At 36.1% G+C, this 19,957-nt stretch overlaps 1 protein-coding gene across 2 annotated transcripts in view; it reads right to left on the bottom strand.

Annotated features, from left to right (window-relative positions):
- Positions 1 to 19,957, bottom strand: part of stim1a (stromal interaction molecule 1a) — a 56,854-nt gene that overhangs the window by 33,163 nt on the left and 3,734 nt on the right. For both annotated transcript variants that reach the window (XM_026934762.3, XM_026934763.3), the window contains exons 3-4: positions 6,864 to 6,994; positions 75 to 189 (exon numbers count right to left, since the gene is read on the bottom strand). In XM_026934762.3, the coding sequence (XP_026790563.3) occupies positions 75 to 189; positions 6,864 to 6,994 (246 nt within the window). The remainder of the gene's footprint in view (positions 1 to 74; positions 190 to 6,863; positions 6,995 to 19,957) is intronic.

Raw genomic sequence — 19,957 nt, 5'->3', positions numbered from 1 at the left:
AATTACTAAAAAAAAGAATGTAAAATTAAAATGAAAATGAAAATGAAAGATTGAAAGTGAAAAGAGATGCGTACCTTTCGAGCTCTTCCACGCGTTCCACAGGTCCTCCACACTGATGAACTGGTCATCACCATGAAAACTGTTGTGCTTGGCTTTGGGGTCGTGGTAGTTCAGGTCCTCTCTCAAGAACTGTGGGATGAGAACCGAAATCTTATAAGATCCAAACTGATAACTTTCTGAAAATCGTCTACAGTTTATAATTCTGGGCGTATCTAAGCTATACCGCAGTAGATAGGATTCATATTAATGTCATGTGCAAAATACCTCCCAAAGCCATGGAGCAATCCTGGTGCTATCATGGACACTGAAACCCAAGACTTCACACTTACTGAAGTTTCGTAATGCATGAAGCTGAGAAGCAGTGTGTAAAAAAAACAAAAACAAAAAACAAGCCTAGCAGCCATTTTGTTGCATCACTTGTCAGCACTTGTTTTCCATCTTTTCATTTTAATGGTGAAAGACGATGTGACATGCAGAGACAGATAACCGGTTAACCAAAGACAAAATGTTAGTAAAGGTAAAACTCTACAAAGGCAAAGGCCAGGGCAGGAACGGCAGCTAACACAAATCAATACTTTAATATGACAAACATTTAACATTTGAAACCACGTTGCCAGGCGCTTTAAAATCTTTTTTGCTTTAGCACTGAGATTATTTCTTCAGGAAAAAAATAAACACAAATAACGCTATTGTAAACATGTCTTGCATTGCATGAACTGCATTTAGCTTTCTGTTACTCTGGTAATGTAAACTGCCACAAGTTTTTTTTTTTTTTTTTTTTTTTTTTAAGGAATTTTCCTCCCATTATCTTCCCAATTTGTTCTTGGCCAGTTCCCACTGTGAACAATAGGGTGAACACATTTCTTTCTGTTTTAGGGGGATTTTTTCCCCCATTTTCTCCCTAATTTAGTCAACATTTGGCCAAATCCCACCCACCATTTACAGTAGCTCTTCCCTATAATGCAACAGTTACCAAACAGGGAGAACGAAGGCTGACACGTGCTTCCTCTGAGACATGTGAAGCCAGCCAACGGCATCTTCTCAAACAGAAGAGGAAAGCTCTACCCGCCCTCTTCTGCATACATGAGCTCACAGACACCAACGATTGGCTAGTGATTGACAGGGGAGTTGCAGAAATACTATCCCTCTGACCCAGAGATCACGGTCAGTTTCACGCACTTACATTTCCGGCCACTCCCTATCTCTAGATGATAGAGCGAACATCTTCAGGTTGCTCCACTGGATAAAGGTTAAAATTAATGCTGTTGCGCAGCTGAAACAACTGCTTTTAGTAGCTACAGGCCATTTTAATATTCTCATAAAAATGAATGAAATGAGAAGGCTGGTTGTAGTCGACCGCAGGCTCTGAGACGGACACCTGTGCTCTAGAGTGTATTCATTTGTCTCATCGTAAATTTTCACTGGCTGTAAGCTATCAAAATGCCATGTCGTGCGACTGTAAGCATGGAAACGTAACACTGAAGTCTTGCTGGCTGTCTTTGTGAAGCAGCCAAACAAATGAAGGATTTCACCTCACTGTTCTTTCAGTCTAAGAGTTCTGACACGTCAAACTGACTGTCAGCTACTGGATGAAGTCGGAGGATTGTGGCTGACTGCAATTCATACTTTTTGTAGTATTTCATACACCACGTGCATGAGCTGATCCTTGTTAGTGCCCATTAAGCATGATGAATGAGCGTCCAAGCCCAGACTCCGACTGGCTGCTCATCTGAGCAATTCAGTGCAGGAGAAGCAAAAAAAAAAAAAAAAAAAAAGCAGCTAATGCCACACTTACGAGAGAATACACATCGCAGTATTGCTTTGCTTATTAGTTCTCACATTCCCGCTCTTCTGCTGTAGCAAGCTGTATTTCTGCAAGAAAACTGTCAAGCAAACTGTTTAAATTCTGATGATGTTTTAAACAGATTCACGTGTCGCACACGTTACGCATTAAACTGCTGTGTTTGTGGTGTGTGAGGCAACAGGAGACGATCCTCAGCAGCTTTCGACAAATTAATTTGTCTTAGACTATGTAGGGTTGCACTGCTGAGTAAAGATGTGCAATACGACAAAAATATCACATCACGATACTTGAATATATTTGCACGATATACGACATGCATCAATACATATATAATTTAGCTAATAAACTGTCAGTGAAACAGATCCGCTGCATGAAAACTTAACTGAGTCTGACTATACTTTTATTTAATGCCAACAACAACAAAAAATTGTAATGCTGAAAAAGAGAAAAAATAAAATACTGGTTTAAAAATTTAAATTAAGACCCAAATCCAAGGGCCTTATTAGGCTGATAGCAGCAAAGCCCCAAAAAAAAAAATTCAATTCAATCGTATAACAAATAGAAAAGATTGGAATTGGAGAAGATGTTTCGGAACTGCAAATGTTTACATATAAAAGAGACTTGAATTATTTGTTAGGACTGATTTGTATTATATTTATATTTTAGTATAAATAGTATATTTGCAATGTAAATAATTTGTGTGAAAGCTGTGGTTTTGTGCAAGTCATGTTTTTTTAGCTATGTTTTTATAAGTGTGTCAGTTAATACAATATTTTAAAATTTTGCGGTTTTTAAAGAAATAATACTGGATTGGTATTGACAAAAATACAGATTTACAGATTAATCTCTAAATAAAATAATAAAAATTAGGAACTGTTGCACAGAGTTTGATGATATTTTTATTTCATGCCTACAAAAACTAAAATCTAACTCTAAAAAGGAAGAAAAATGTTAATTTTAAAGATCAAGTAAAAAAATGTACATAAAATCAGCTCCTTCCATTCAGTTCTGTTTAGTTTGTAATTATTTAAAGAACATTAAAGTCATAAAACAATATCATAGTATTGACAATATCTCAGAAAAGTGTATCGTGATATAATTTATTACAATATTGATAATATATCATCATAGATAAACAAATAAGCGTCTCGCATCAGTACATGCCTTTAAGACCTAGTGTTAAAAACATCTTAACACTAAAGCTGTGGAGGACAGAAAACGATGACTGCGCGTTAGCGTGTAAAGAAAACCAGCTGTTTGAAACAAAAAAAGCTGCTGAAAAAGCAAACTAATACAGTTCATGGTGAGAATTTACGCACCTTTAGAGCTCAACATCCACACTGAGACTCAGCGTAAGAACAGTTTAGTGAAGAAAAAAATTTTTTAAAAAATAAAATAAAAAAATAAAAAAAAATGCAACAACTTTCAAAAAATTCCATATAAAATAAATGTTAGCAACCAAGGGGATATAGGGCAGATCCTTCAAATCCTGCACTTTTAACCGTATTTTAAATTAAAATCACAAATTTTGACTTCAATTTATTCTGCTAAACTTACAAATACTGCATTCAGATAGAATGAAGTTTAATTTTTAATTAGTTATTTTTATGGAGTATTAAATAACAAGCTAGTGTAATAAATAAGCTTTTGCACAGATCTGATTATACTGTTTTATCACCAGATCTACTTATAATCTAATATTTAAAATAGCATAATAAAACGGTTTCCACATTAGCAGATTAGTTGGAATAATAATGCACCATATGATTGGTCTGAGAAGTTGTCCGAGTGGTTCAATTTGCATAAAGTTGAGAAAATCTCAGCTCAGGTCACTTATCACACTGTAGCTTGCTGCTCTCAAACTGAAATTGGGGCTTCGTGTTGCATGCGTAGAAAATGAACGAGTCGAAGCTACAGATCCGCATCACTGAGCCAAATAATAATAATAAACACCAAGCTGTCACTTTGGTAGTGCCGTAAAATACTTAAAAGCTGTCATGTGTAGCATTACATAAACAATGAAGGCAATACTTTTTGTTTCTACAAACTCCAGGTCAGTGAATGAACTGAAGAGCTACCTAACAACCTCGTCACTAGAAAGCAAAAGCAGATCTCAGAACTGTCCTGTGCACAGATGGGAAAAAGCTGGCTCAAGTAAGATGACACTCCCCCACAACATATTGCTCATATGACAAGAAGCCAGGAGAGGCACTGGTCTTTCATTACCGCTCAGATCAGGTGGATCAACTCTGGGGGAGTTTCAGATTCCCCCGACAGCACGGGCATGGGGGATGTTTTCTACTACGAGGTTTCCTGCAGCTATTTTTAGACAAGCTGGTGTCCTTGAAGAACAAGCGGCCCATGTCTAAACCATGCTCACTAACACTGACCTCAACGTCAATTACAAGTTTCAATCGATTCAAATTAATCCATACATTTACAAGTAATGTCCTGACACTGGGCCTCATTTATCAAGCTGGATTTATTCATAAATCATTCGTACGAGCGTTTACACAAGACATTTGGTATTCATAAATATTCCGTAACTCAGATTAAAAAAAAAAAAAAAAAGTATCCTACTCATGCTCCTGAGTGTGTGTAAATTTACGCATAAGAAGACTCGGCTAACTGATATAAACCTCGACTTGATCAACTTTAAATCATATAATTTGCATGGATGAATGCACTTTTATGTCTGGAATATACTGTGGAGTTTAAATGGCATATTTTTTATTACGCTTACAGGATTTAGTTTACGCCCTTGTCCAGAGCGACTTATAGAAGTGCTTTGGAATCTCGATCAAAACCACATCCTCATGCTAGTTCACTAGGTCAGGGACTAAGAGTAGCATTGAGAACATTTTGTAAAAAACCACTGGCATTAATTAAAGAAAATGTAAAATAAAGAAAGGGCACCAACACAAACCCATAAATTAAGACAAATAAAACTAATCATCCAATTAGGGCAAAAGAAATGCGCACAGCCATAAGCTGTAAAAAAGATTCACACGCACTTATTATTAGATATTAAATGGCAATAAATATTTTTACTGGTAAAGAAGTGGGTCAAAATAACTTCTGCTTTTCAGCCTTTACCTTGATTGCTCATTTCATGCCCCCAGCTGTCTGTGCACTTGACCTTTTATGGAGTTTTGTGGGTGTCACTAAATGCAAATGAGCTGCAGCAGGAATGCACTTTGCACTTAACGGGTGATCAATATGCGCATGCGAGTACGAAGAAAATCAGCTTTCTGAAACTTTTGTAAATCTGGCAGAAAATTTTAGTTTGGTTTACGCAAACATTTACACCCAACTTTACTAAAAGATTAATAAATAAGATCCAATTATTTCTCTTCAGATCTTTTAGGGGAGGGAAAAAAAAGAAATTTCGTGGTTATCATACAACATTTATAAACACACAAGCAGGTAGTAAACATGAAAGGAAAACATATTATGAAATATAATCATCAGAGCGAGCACACACACACACACACACACACACACCCTGGAACAATACCTTTAAACAATTTTATCCTTTGTTTAACTTTCACATTTAATTCACTTTCATGGGTGGAGATCTTATTGTGGTTTGTACAGCACGGTCTAAAGATTCGGAAGAAATATGATTTGCAGACATGTCTTAAGCATGGCGGTCAGTGAACTAAGGTGGTAATTATGTTTGATTCACGAGGCATAAGTGATCTCTGTATAAATCGAAGATTCCAGGCATATTATTTACACCTAAGTTTAATACAAGCTGTTCTGACCTTTATTATAAGCTGATTTGGCAGTGGTTGCGGCCACACACGTTTAATTTGTAGGTCAAATGATCATGACCTATATGTAGGCTGTATCTGTTCTAACTCAATAACTTACCCAAAAAAAAAAAAAAAAAAAAAAAAAAAAAAAAAAAAAAAAAAAAAAACCCAGAAGCATCATTTCTCTGACAAGTCCTTTAAAACGTCATCTAGATCAGTGGATAAGAACCACTTGTGATAAGAAGCTACGTTAGTGAGAATGTTGTGAATGTGAATGATTTGAAAGAGAACACTGAAAGAGAGCTAGCTAGTTCTAGCATTACCTATCTAACATATTCCTAGCATTAGCTAGCTAGTTGATGTAGATTTTAGACGAGCTACGTAGATTTGTTAAAGCAGTGTACATTAGGAATATTAGCTAACTAGCAAGCTAAGCCTGTTAAATTCTTAGTTACTCTAAATTTCACGGATATGACAGACAGAGCTCCTCAGACGAGTTGTACCTCCTGACTGTCTGTAACAGCAGCCGTCTTCTGTTGGCTTGGAAAGGTGTCCGATTCGTCAGCATGCGGTAAAAACGAATGTGTTTTTGAACACTCATCCGAGTCTGACACCCAACAGCACAGCGTGACATTTCAGAAAACAAATTCTGGCTTGCCTTACCTGGGTTTATTTCTACAGCTGATTTTATACTAGGGTAAACACGTAGAGCGCAAGCGCCGTAAATGGGATTAAAATCTGGGAAGACTCATTTGGGAGGTCTGCTTTTTAACTGGTATTCAAAAAACGAAATCGAGCAAGACGACTGTGAAAATGTGATGCTGTAACAGTCGTAGCATACCTCACATGTATTCACTGAAAAGTGATCTGCATCTGTACTAAAAGAGTGGCAGGCATCTCTGGCCTAGTAGCTGAAAGCGAGGTCTTAACCTGAAATATATATAGAATCCCCCTCATGATATTAAAAATCATGGAGTATTGCAGTAATATTTTTGGGTTTATTATAACCACTTTCTACAGAAATGTCATTTTCTGACCCAAACAGGAAGGAAGGAAGGAAGGGGAGGAAGCCAGAGGAAAGCTATAAAACAGAAGAGCACTAAGAAAAATAGGGCCTCCCTCATATAAACACTGAACACGGACCAAAAGCCATGAATAATTTAGTAAACACCTCTGCTTTACTTTGCAGCATCTGTGTTAGAATTTTAGCAGAGCAGACTTCTCGTAAGCAAAGCACTGACCCCATCCGTCTCTGCGACGTCCACGTTTCCGTTAGCGTCGTCGTCCATCTGCTTGTGAATGCTCCGGATGGCCTCGAAACTGAGAATGGCATTTTCGTCTTGGCACAGGGGCTCGTCGATGCGGCACAGCTCTGGAAGGAAGACAGACGGTGGGGGTGAAGAAATAAAACAAAGCCAGGCTGCACATTTTCCTAATCAGCATTCAATTACACTGAGCATCATTCATGTGTATGATCGATGGAGGAACATAATAAATCCAACACCTTCTACCTAAAGCGAAATGATAATTCTGGGCCAATGGGGAATGAAACACTGCCGCCTGATGAAGCATTTTAGCCGAGTGACCCTGGACGTCCTGTTGCTTTGTTCGTTCACAGCCTAAAAGAAATTGCTTTATGCTAATGACAAGTGATCATGTGCAAGTATAAGAAGCCTTCTAAAGTCAATTCAATTTCGTCCATGTGAAAGAAACCTTGAGAGGAACCAGACTCAAAAGATACTGTCTTCACGATTCGAGTCTCAGAATATTTTGAACAAAATTTAAATAAAGACAAATTCTTAATTCAAAAGACTGAAAAGATCTTTTTTTTTTATTCCAAATTATAAACAATGCAAAACAATTTGCATTTTTATCTGTATAAAACTAATTAAATAAAAAGAAAAAAAAACAAATAAAAACAAAAAATAAAAAACAAATAAAAACAAAATGTACTACAGTTTCACCATATATTAAAAATAAATAAACACATTTATAAATTCTCCCAAAAAATTAGATTGAAAGTCTGTGACTCTGATAAAATGATTGACTGAAACATAATGTGCTCTGTAGCCTACCTGAGGCATCATTTTAATAAGAAATAGAGCTCCAAAGTTGGTTAAAATGCCCAACTTCCACAAACTGTTTCTTGGAGCTCTTTTTGACTCTTATAATGTGGTCATGTAACTGTATATGGTATAATGTGTGTTAGTTCGTACTGGAGTACTGAAGATATCGGCTATACACCTCTACTCAAACGGGAATCCATCCCGCTTCTGGGTGACAACAGATAGTCAGAATATAAATCCTTACTCTTCTACTGGTGGAACTGTAGTACATTTACAATATTAAACCTCAAATGTGTTGGAAAGATCCTTAGTGTAAGCATCAGGGTCACTGATGATCTCAGTACATTTTTTACTTTGAAGTAATCCACTCTATTATGAATGAGACTTGAGCATAGTTTTTAGCAAGTGGAATCATTAGGCTGTCCAAGTGAGAACATCCATAATCATCTTAGAATATCCGTGTATTCTAAAGAGCCTTGTAGAAATACAGATCTGGTACTCGAGCTCTGGAGCTCGCACAACAAACAGCAAAAGGCGGCTAAATATAGACTTAGCCGTGGTATTAACTTAAACTAGGCGTCTCCTATTTATAGACAGCAAATCTGTACAGCTGTTTTGTAACCACGGGACGTTATGTGGCCCATCATAAGCGGAGTGTCACTCTGAAGTCACCCTTCTACAAAAAAAAAGGTCAGAACTAAAATCTGCAAGGGTTCTTCGCTTGTCTACTGGAAGGTAAACCTTAAAAAATATTTGCCAATCAGAAAGGGCTTTAAAGTAGAACCATTATTGGAAGCTAGGAAGTGATATCTATATAAAGAACATCTTGAAGGACCATTGATCAACCAGAAGAGGGAATTAAGGGAATTTTTTAAAACTTTCATGTAAATGTAAAATCAACGCTGACTAAGCATTACAGCGGAGTGTTTTTAAATATGAAATCCTCAACCCCCAGGATTTTTCTTTAATAAACCACCATCAAACCATGAGCTTAAACTAGTCTAAAGTGGCATGTAAGAAACAAAACACTCAGAGAGTGTCTTATAACAGCACTTTCGTAGTGTTTTTGTCTCCCTTATACCACAGCCACTGGCAAAAGATTTCATTTCAATTCATTAGAACATTTTTTTTTCTCTTTCTTAAAGTTAACAGGACAAAGAAACACAGCTTGTCATGGTACTGAGAAGCCATGAGAAGCCATAAAGAGTAAACTCCTCTGTCCTGAAGACTTTCCTGTGACTGCTGACACTGGAGACTCCTTCCATAAATGCTAACCTTACACCTTATTATCCTTACAGAAAACTTCGCAATCTCAACAACTCTCTGTTCTTCCTTTGGTAAATAACACAAATTTTAATCTGTTTATTATTATTCTTGTGTAAAAGGCCCTGGTGAATGAGCTGTTACTATAGAAACAATCACGTATCAGAATGAGCGCATTAATACAACCCTGTGACTTGTAGCTGAACCGCTGTCAGACCAATCAGAATCGCAAATTCAACAGCGCTGAGATAGAAACAAAGTTTAACTAATTCTGGATTTAAAGGGCATCTCGTGATTTACAGGATTAAAGGGCATCTCGTGTAACAGGTGGCTCTCTGACCGGTCACTGTTATGAAATGAGCAGCAGTTGGAGGATCAGCAGTCTTTCCTCTGCATTTCCTGGGCATGAAGGCCGGCGCGCAGAGCGGAAATAGACCGAGCTCTCCGCCGGGGTGTACAGCTGACATTACGCTGCTCACAGAAACATGACCCTGAGGGATCAGAACACACTCGAACGTCCTGCCAGAGCAAGCAGCTCCACTCACTTAGATTTGACACGAGGTGTGACCCAGTAGCAATTAACTAACTTGCCATCTACTAGAGGTTATGACGAGGTCTCTCAAGTCAGTAAAAAAAGGGTGCAGTACATATTTTTAGAAACTTCTACACAGAGAGCAATTTAAAAATATCTTTACATGCCCATATAAGGCAAGAAAAAAAAAAAACTTTGAGGCCAGTGTAGACACTATGCCAGCATGTCTCTTTAAATCAATTCAATTCAATTTTATTTATATAGCTCTTAACCATGGATATTGTCTCAAAGCAGCTTTACAGAAAACCGGATGTAGATTTAAGAAATCCGGATATAGATATTATCCTTAATGAGCAAGCCAGAACCTACAGTGGATAAGAAAAGCTCCCTGAGATGCCATGATGAATAAACTTTGAAAAGAACCAGGCTCGACTGATTATAAATCATTTCTCCTCTATAACTATAGAGTTAAGTCTGTTGAAAGGAACTTCAGTAGTAGCATCAGGGTCATTTCTGATTTCATTAGAGTGTTAACTTAAATCTACAGCATCAAAGCAACATTATCACATGTTCGATGATTGAGGCTTGAGTGTAAAATGTTTTTAGCAAGTTCATCCGTAGACATCTTTAGGCCATTCTTCACTTTCGAAAGAATAAAGAGATGAATTTTCTTGTCAGTTAAAATGGCAAGTCAGGAGGTGGGTGATATGACAAAAATAACATATTGAAAATCATGAGGACATTTGTTAAGTGTCTACAAAAACACACTGTATTTAAAAAAAAAAAAAGTATTAAATTATGTAAACATTTTAAATTTAGATCTCAAATGTGTTTCAAATCAGTTTGTAATTGTCATTAAAAATTAAAACGTAAAATAAAATAATAAAACCCAAGACTTTAAATGTGCATTAGGTTAGATTATGTCCCTAACAGTTAAGTAGATGCATTTGAGATATGAATAATTTTATTTTTACTTCTTGGGCCCACCCCTCCGTTCCCACCCATGCCCACGAAGCCCCGCCCCCAGGATCTACGGTGGCCAGTAGAGCAGAGTCTCTATAAAATCAGTTTTCCAAACGGGTTTTCTCAGCCACGTAATACACTTGTGCTGAGGCCATGGCTTCACCCTTCGTATTATATCATGTTTTACATATCCTCCAGTTTAACTGTATAAGTAAGACATTTTAAAAAACAACTGTTGCACCTTTAAGCTCATTATAGGGCTGATATTGTAGAGTGATATTTCACCATGATGCATTTCAAAGCAGTGAATCCACGAATATGTCAAGACAAAGTTATTTTTAAGCCTACAAACTTTTTTTTTTTTTTTTTTTAAATCTGCCCTCCGCTCTGAGACCAAGTGACTGCGTCCCTGTAAACACTCCAGGGACTAAATTCAGATATTCCCAAAGGCCGGTAAGGTTTTTTCATACACTGTTCTTCATACAAAGCTACAAACCTAGCTACAATATTCCAAGCTTTTCTTACAACAACAAAACAACCGATATTTCATATTACGACTAAATAAAATTCATACAGAATGTAAATTCAGCACATATTCACCGACTCTCCACTTCATCATCATAATTAAACTCTTGTGTTCTGTTCATTATTTATATGAATGTAAACATACTCTATGAGCCAGTAGAGTTTTAGCTATAAATCATTTAATAAACAAAAAGAAATTATTTTCACTCCTTGGTGAACAGTCAGCTCCAGAATTACTGGCACCATTAAGGAAAATAAATAAAAATGAACATATAAATCATAAACACAAAAAATGTTCTCATGTAAGGCAGTTTTGTCGAATGCTAACACTGGTTTCAATATTATTATTTAATGGCGTGTAACGTTCGGACGATTTGGACTGATGAGCTGGATACAATTGTGTGCTTCCTACTTTGTGGTAAATGTTGAAGAAGAACCACATACGGGTGCCTACAAGGTGTCTACAAACTTTTGGTCATATAGCGGACATCATTTTCAATTCAGACAACAGTTTTTTAACAAAGTCTTCAATAAATATGTCTTATTAAAAGAATCTTGAGTTTCTTGGACTTTTTGTGGAGCAGACCAAAATGTTTTAGTCAGGATAAGATCTAAGTTTAATTCACAATACTGAGGGAAATGCAAAGGTAAGCACTATGTCAAAATTCATTTAAAAAGAAAAGAAAGAAAAAAAGACAAAAATCTGAATCAAGTTAAAATTATTTAATTTATTTAAACGTAATAAATCTATTTAACTTCTATCTATTTAATTTAATTCTAAAATTCAGGTTTTAAATCAATGTTAAAATAACAATTCAAACTTTCTGACTTTTTAGAAATTAAATCTAATTCAAGTATTAAACAAGTTTTAAAAAAGTTTTAAAGTCCAAAAATGATTAAAAAAAAAAAAAAAAAAGTATAAAAATCTGCTTCAAAAGGCAAATGAGGACAAGAGGACGAGGCTCTCGGGGAAACATCAGAGATCTTGGATGCGATCAAACACGCTTTGAGCCAAGTTTCTCTAAAGTACAGCAGAACTGCCTCCACTACACAGCTGACATGTCGAGATGGATTGCAAAGGAAGTGTGCAAGTACAAACAGTGCTTTTAAAATCATAATGCAGTCTACAGCTGGACAGGCGTTAAAATGATACGCTGCTTATCACAGCGGCTTTCAAAGATTAAGATAGGAACTTATTACTAATATTAGCATTAAATAATATTAGTTCAGCTACTCATATTTGGCCTTCACTATCAAAAGTTCATTAACTACTGAAGCTACGATGTTGTCTTGCGATGTCATATCAAACTATACATACTGATTTTATAACAAATCAACTTTTTAAACAATTCCTGTTACCGTGTTGTTAGAAGAATATGGTATATACATTAGATTCTTAAAGGGGCTATATTATAAAAAACAGCTTTTTTGTATTATGGATGGTTTTAAACTCTAAGTTGCACAATCTCTAAGAAAATATAAACTCTGTACCTCACTTAAGATGTAATACGAATTCTACCTATTTTTACAAATCATTCAGAATCACAGACTCTTAATGTCAGAGAAACATCTACATACTAGCTCTGGACACTATGACAACATAATACCGATATTAAGATAATTCATATCACAGTACACTTTTTTGGAGATATTGCTCAAATCGCAATATGTTTTTACAGCATCCTATAATTACAAACTGACCAGAAGTAGCTGATTTGAAATTAAAGCTTTGTACTTGTAAAAAAAATAAAAATAAAAAAACTTGTAAATTCTGTAAAGTTGTAAAGTTCTGTTTTGATCTTTTTTTTTTTTTTTAATGAACAACTTTGGATCGATAAGATTGTACAACTGTAAACCTTTACATAATGTATTATTCTGAACTTTATTCCTCATTTTCAGAGTTGAATAATTTATTTGTAAGTAAGTATCAAACTCAGCTTTTCAGTCCTTTTTAACGCAACACTACTGTTTTGCTGTCAACTTACATATTATAATAGATATCATGTACTGTAGAAATGTCTTGCGCTACAAAAGTATCATGATGTGATATTTCTGTCATATTGTCCACTGTTGCTATATACTGTACTTTACTGTGATTAGCCTTTAGTTTATACAAAAAAAAAGTTGCACACATTTGTGCTGATTTAATACTAGCTAGCAAATGTAAAATTATGACAAACTGACAAGTTAAAAAAAAAAAAAAAAAAAAGTGTGAATGGAAAAAGGCAAATCAAATTAATGTCTTCAAATGGGTAAAGTCTGCTTTCAGAGATCCTTCACTTGATACTAAAATCTCTGAGCACTTCTCTCAGGGAGAAACAAGTAAAACTCAACATAAATGCATAGAAACAAGTGGAACTCGACATTAAGGTCAAGATGTTGAAGAAAATCAGTTTCAGTCAGTCGACCTTGCTGTGACCTTGACCCTGTGTGGATAGAGTTCAAAATGTAATCAGTTCATCTGCTGGTTTCAATGATAATTCCATATTTCTACAAACATTCAACCACTCGTTCTTGAGATATCGCACTAATGAGAATCTCGGGCAGACACACGGACGAGCCTGACGCGGAGGCGTAACAGCGTCGGTGTGAAGGAAGGAGTGATAACTGCTAATCAGAAAGCAGTAACTATATCATTAAAACGTCAAAATAGGTGTTTGAGATTTCTGTACAAGTCTCTTGGGATTGCAGGCACAAGTGTATAAAACTTAACCAAAAAAGTGTTTTGTAAATATTCTTATTTTACTTTTACAGGAAAAAACAAATGACTGACATTCTGTACTTGTCCAATTTCATCCAGTCAAATGCCCTCTAGAGGATATTGTCCCACCCCATTAAACACACTATTAGTGTCACTCTAGAGTAGCTGATAACTAACACTGAACATGAGTAGCCGCTTCTCACGCATTAATTTCCCTCCCAAACTAAATCACGTGTGTTGAAAAGACAGTTGGAGTTGACAGTCATTATTCCCTCTCGAAAATCTTGATCTCAGATCAAACTTGTAAGGCTGCTCTCCAAAATCATCACAAGCTGCTCAGTTATTTTACATGCAGTACCAATCCGAGACACGGTGATCTCGGAAAACCAAACATGACAAAATCTCAAAGGCCACTGATCAAGCCATTGATATGCCCCCTGACTTCCTGTTTCCTTTTTTCCCCATCTGATTTTCTGCCTAAATTAGTCTTGGCTACTTCCCACCCACTAGCTACCAATCTGGGAGGGCAATCACATGCTTCCTCCGAGTCACGTGACGCCAGCCAACCACATCTTTTCAATTTGCTGCTCCTGCTGAGTCACAGGGCAGCATAACACACATGAAGGAAAGTGCTATCCGCCCCCTTCTGCATACATGATTCACAAACACCTACGATTGGCTAGTGTTGCTGTGATTGACAGGATGCTTGTAGCATCGTCAGGATTCGAACTTGTGATTTCCAAACAATAGGGATTTTTTTTTTTTTTGGTGTGTGAAAATCTGTTATCGTATAGAATCAAATCATGGCCATTTCATCAGCACTTTTTTAGTTGAATTTCTGTCTGCTTAAAATAGACATTGGTGAAAACTTGTTGTTTGTGTGTGTGTGTGTGTGTGTGTGTGTGTGTGTGTGTGTGTGTTTGTGGGTCAGAGAGTGAGCGAGGCTGCTGTGGCACATGTCTTTACAAGCAACAGTGAATAATCAATCATTCAGCACACTTCTTTTCAGGTTTGGAACAACATGTTACTAAACAGCGATTTTAAGCAACAAGAATACGTTTGCTTGTACTGACATGAAACTTGGTCCTCCCGTCACTGTACATGCAAATATATCAGAGTAAGCTAACGCTACCTCACTGACCCCGAATCCTACGGCTCAAACATCTCCAATCTCTTGCAGCTCTCTCAGGATATTTCTCAGGCTTATACAAATATAGCCGAAGAGCAAAAACCATAATCTGGGACTTACATGAGTCAGCTAATGAATATTAATGAATATCAGAGATCTGCTTATGAATATTAATGAGTAGGCCTAATTTTCAGAGTAAGAATCACTTGAGATGTGTTTTATATAAATTTAAATATAATATTAAAATTCCTGCAGATACTAAAATATATAAAGGGGCAACACAAGATGCAGTTATACAAAAATAATGCAATAAAGGGTGTTGTGATGCAGCTCAATGCAATGCGGAGTATAACAGCACGGTCTAGAGTGTGTTATTCCACTTATACCACAGCGATCTACCAACGATTCCAATGTCTAAGTTATTAATGAACAGCAGGTTGTGCATTTTAACAGTGTGCAGTTAGATTTAATGCTGTGGAACATCCAAGAGACAAGTTAGTTCCTGTTTTCACTTAAGTTATAGCCGCGATAAACAGTTGTTCCCTCATCAGCCTCTCTCACTCTCCCTCACTCTCCCTCTCTAAAAATGCAGTTTGTCATTTTACTGAGAAATCCGAAAGTGTAAACTCCTGTCCTGAAGACTTTCCCGTGCTGGGAAACTTTCCAAAGCACTGTGACTGTTACAAAGTTAAATAAATGTCTCTTAACAAAAAAATTTCACCACATCAACGATTGTAAGTTTTACCTTGTTAAACATCTTCGATTACGCAGAGAGCCCGCTGCACAAGTCCCTGTGAATGAGCTGTTATTACAGAAACAATAAAATATGGTACTGTGCAAAAGTCTTAGGCACATGCAAAGAAATGCAGTAGAGCAAAGATGCCTTCAAAAATCATGAAATTAAATGTTTCTATATTTTAAAAAAATACTATAAAGAGCAGTAAACAGTAAATATTGAAACAAAATCAATATTTGGTGTGACCTTTCGTTTTAAAAAAAAATTAGTCTCAGGAACAATTTGTGCAGTTTTATAAGGAAATGAGCTGTAAGTGTTACTGAGCATCTTGCAGAAGCAGCCACAGTTCTTCTGGAGACTTTGACTGTCGACTCGCTTCTTATTTTTGCAGCGAAACCCAGCAGCCTTCATTATGTTTTTATCTGAAAAGTGTCTCTTATGTAATCTGCTGCTTTCTTTACTGACATACAAACATTTTTGTGTAACATTTAATTTTGTGATGGAAAACTAATGTTTGGAATCTAAAATGTTTTTGTACTGACTAGATAATGTAGAAGTCAGAAAATAAAAATCTATAACAAAGTTTGTACTAAACAAAAAAATAGGGTGCCTAAGACTTTTACACAGTACTGTATTCGAACGAGCGGATTAATATAAACCTATATAATAAAATATTAATATAAACATATAATATCAAATATAAATCGTTCATGTTACAGCTGGAACTACTGTCCGAGCTGCTGATATACAAAATACTTTCTGACCAATCAGATTCGAGAATTCAACTGTGCTGTGGTATAAAGAATCCTTAACTACTTGGTATGAAGCTTAAACTATGAGAAAGTAAAAGGAATATAAAACGAACTGAACTACATCTAGGGTTTCAACAAATAATCAAACAAAATCGATAATTGTTGATAACAGTTTAAACAGTCCATCCTGCATCAACAATTATTCATCTCATACAAAAATGAATTCAGCCTTTATTCTGAATTTGTTTGGTTGGCTTGAAACCATTGGGAAAACTAATCCACATGAACTTCACATAATGTAAGACTAAAAATAAACGAATTTAAAAACCGTATAATTGTTGATATGTTGAAGCTTTCTGTAAGGAGATGATTACTTAGCGTCTACGGAAGGAGTCTCCAGTGCCTGCGCTTTGTAACAGTACATTTTCTGCTAAGAGAAGGTCTTCAGGATGAAGGAGTTATGGTTTGTGGTTTCTCAGTAAAATGACTTTGTTTCCAGTCTTATTATCATAAATAGAAAGGGGAAAAAAAGGGATGGTGAGGAAATGACTGGAATGATAACAGGAACTAAGTTGTTTTGTGGACATTCCACAATAGTAAATGATAACCATAAATAGATAAAAAGTGTCTCATTCATAAATACATATAAAAAAAAAAACATGTGGAATGTAGCAGGATTATTTTCCAAGAATGTACTGCTCCTGGAAAATAATCAACTTTAGGGTGGGAACATCCCAGTAACATTGCACAGTTTATCATTTTAATATAACCACACAAGACAGAGTGTTGTATTAGTAAAACTTGGTGTTAAATTTTTGCTATATTAATTTAGTTAATATTAGTTTAATCTGTTAAAGTCAATACTCTCCCTTAAGGAGAGTATAACGTTAATTACATCATGATGTTTTAATTTTAATACCAGAGAATGACCTTTTTTTTTTTTTTTTTTTTTTTTTTTTTACACCTTTGTCCTCATTTCCCTTTTAAAATTGAATTTTCAGTTCAAATCTATTTAAATAATTGTCCTTGCTGGTAACGTTAATTATCCAAATCTGGCTCTTTTGTACTCCCCTAGTCCTGCTATCGTACCTGACAGTTATCTGTACTGAACCATGTCACCAAGTTAAAAGTTTAAACTTTAACACTCTTAAGCAGGTGCTTTACAAGGCCAGTAAATCACAAACTCAGTCTATATAGCCAATGATGTGGTTTTAATGAGTGAGTGAACAGGGACCCGGCGATAGACACCTCGACCGGGTCTGATGTCGTAATATCACTCAGCATCTGGGCTCTGTTCCAGCTGTTTCTGATGAAAAACCCTACAGCAATCTGGACTTCAGCCATGATACTTCAGTCACTGACGCTCCTCAGATATATTCTGCTCTTACGGTAATACGGGAAGAAGACATCATCGAGGCCGTGAGTCATTTCTCGAGAGGTTTTGATAGCTTGTGTGTTTAATCTTGTTGCGAAATAAAAGGAAATGGACTGAGTAATGATAAATGGTGGGTGTCACTGCATTTGAAGTAGAATTTAGGTTGTGTGTAACCAGCAATCGCATAAAAAAAGATGCGATGATTAGGTTAAATTTAGGTTCAATTTATTTTTGGGTTAGGTCAAGCTCGTTGTCTAAATATAAATATAAAAGCCACAGTAATGAGCTCCATACTACAGTTGATATAAAATCAGATATAAAGGCCCAAAACCTAAACAATGCAATCAATCAATCAATCAATCAATCCATACTGCCACTTGTCATTGTCCATCATTCACTGTATTATGTTTAGGTGCACAGGTTCACATACATTATTATAAAAATGCCAATAAGTATGCAATTAAAAAAAAAAATATAATTTGTGTAACTAAGCTCATACAATAATAAAAAGAAAAATCAGAGTACGGAGTAACACACTGTGCGGTGCACTTATAAGAAAATAATCAGTGATGTGGTGTGATGAAGCGGAATCACTGTTAGGACTGTTAAGTTGATTATTTTCCTCTAACAACACATCTAAAAGTGTTTTACTCCTCTTACACCACAGCAATTTGCCAAAAATTATAATTTTTACATTTATTAAAGAATGACACTGCATACTTTTTATCTGTTGTACATTATAGTAGCTATAAACAGTCGTTCCCTCACCAGCCTCTCTTTTTTCTCTCTTGAGAGAGAAGAAAAAAAAAAAAACAAAAAAAAAAAACATACAGCTTGTCATGTTAACAAGGAAGACACCACTGAGCATAAAAACTGTCTTGAAGACTTTCCTGTGGTGGAAAACTTACTGATTGTTACAAAAGGCGGTGATTCAGCTGCCGGTGAGCATGTTAAACAATCTGAGATAGAAGAAGTCTTTATAAGTCACATATACATTACAGCACAGTGAAATTCTGTTCTTCGCATATCCCAGCTTGAAGCTGGGGTCAGTGCACAGGGTCAGCTGTGAAAGCAGAGAGGGTTCAGGGCCTTGCTCAAGGGCCCAACAGTGGCAGCTTGGTGGTGATGGGGCTTGAATGACATTGAAACAAACAGATGATTGACCGGAATGAGCAATTCACTACACTGCAAAAACAAAACGTCTAGCTTTCAGGATAAACTTAACACAGAGTAAGTAAGTAAGTAAGTGTAACCTAACCATGATGCCTTGCCCCTGCTGTATTTGACAAACTGCCATGATCTCAGTGAAGGCAGTGTGCTTAATGGAGAATGTGCATCCCGTCTATTCTCAGCATGGCTACATTTAGAGGCTGAACAACTTCTAAATCAGACTACAGCTCCACTCACTCCAACGTACAGTGTTTTCTGATCGACACAAACTCTTTCAGGTGCAGAATCCAAGCTGTGTAGAGCAGAGGTTCCCAAACATGGGGTCGCTTGCAAGAGAAAAAATACAAAATCTCCTCTTTTGTTTCATTCAATTATTTTACAAATTAATATTAGAAATACCAGATTTTGTGTGTTAATATTTTGAATGTCACTGGGAGTCATTGAGACAAGCCATATTTAAATGAATAAGGTACATGTTACTTTAATCTTTTCGCTATCCTGACACGCTGCACTAGCATAGTTCAGAAATAAAATACCTCCGTTAAACAAACTATTACAGTTAGTGTTTGAATTTTAAAAATCTCTCCTGTAGCCTTTACACCTACCGAAAGGTTTGCTTTGCATAACCGCCTTCTGGATTTTTTAGATATCTAGTGAATCCCGTTGAACATAAGGTCAGAGTTTTCGATTTGACACACAGCTCATGACAAAAATCACAACAATGGCGGAAAATGTTGAAGAGAGACAGAGCTGGTCAGTGTGTTTAACATCGCTGTGCTTAAAATCATTAAACATTTTACACAGTTCAACTTGGAAACCTGACAGACAGGGATGTTTTAGCTCTGACAGGCCGTCTAGTTGATTACACTCTTAAATCTTCTGGTTGTACCAAAGATATGCAGCGAGTGTATGAACAATGCCACTCGCAGGGCCACTGATTCAAATATCAACCACCCCGGCATGGATTATTTTCCTATAACAACACAACACTTCCCACTAGACTGGTACGTCAGGGCAAGGAATATTCCTTTGGGTTTTAGTCATTCATATTATACATGTTACTGATATATAATAAAATGTAAAATGTATTAAGAACAGTAGTTGCATATTACAAATGTGGAAT

This window comes from Pangasianodon hypophthalmus, chromosome 14 (assembly GCF_027358585.1).
Source record: "Pangasianodon hypophthalmus isolate fPanHyp1 chromosome 14, fPanHyp1.pri, whole genome shotgun sequence".
Classification (NCBI taxonomy): Eukaryota; Metazoa; Chordata; class Actinopteri; order Siluriformes; family Pangasiidae; genus Pangasianodon; species Pangasianodon hypophthalmus.
The sequence above is the reverse complement of the archived record's forward strand: the minus strand, read 5'-3'. Positions and strand labels throughout refer to the sequence as shown.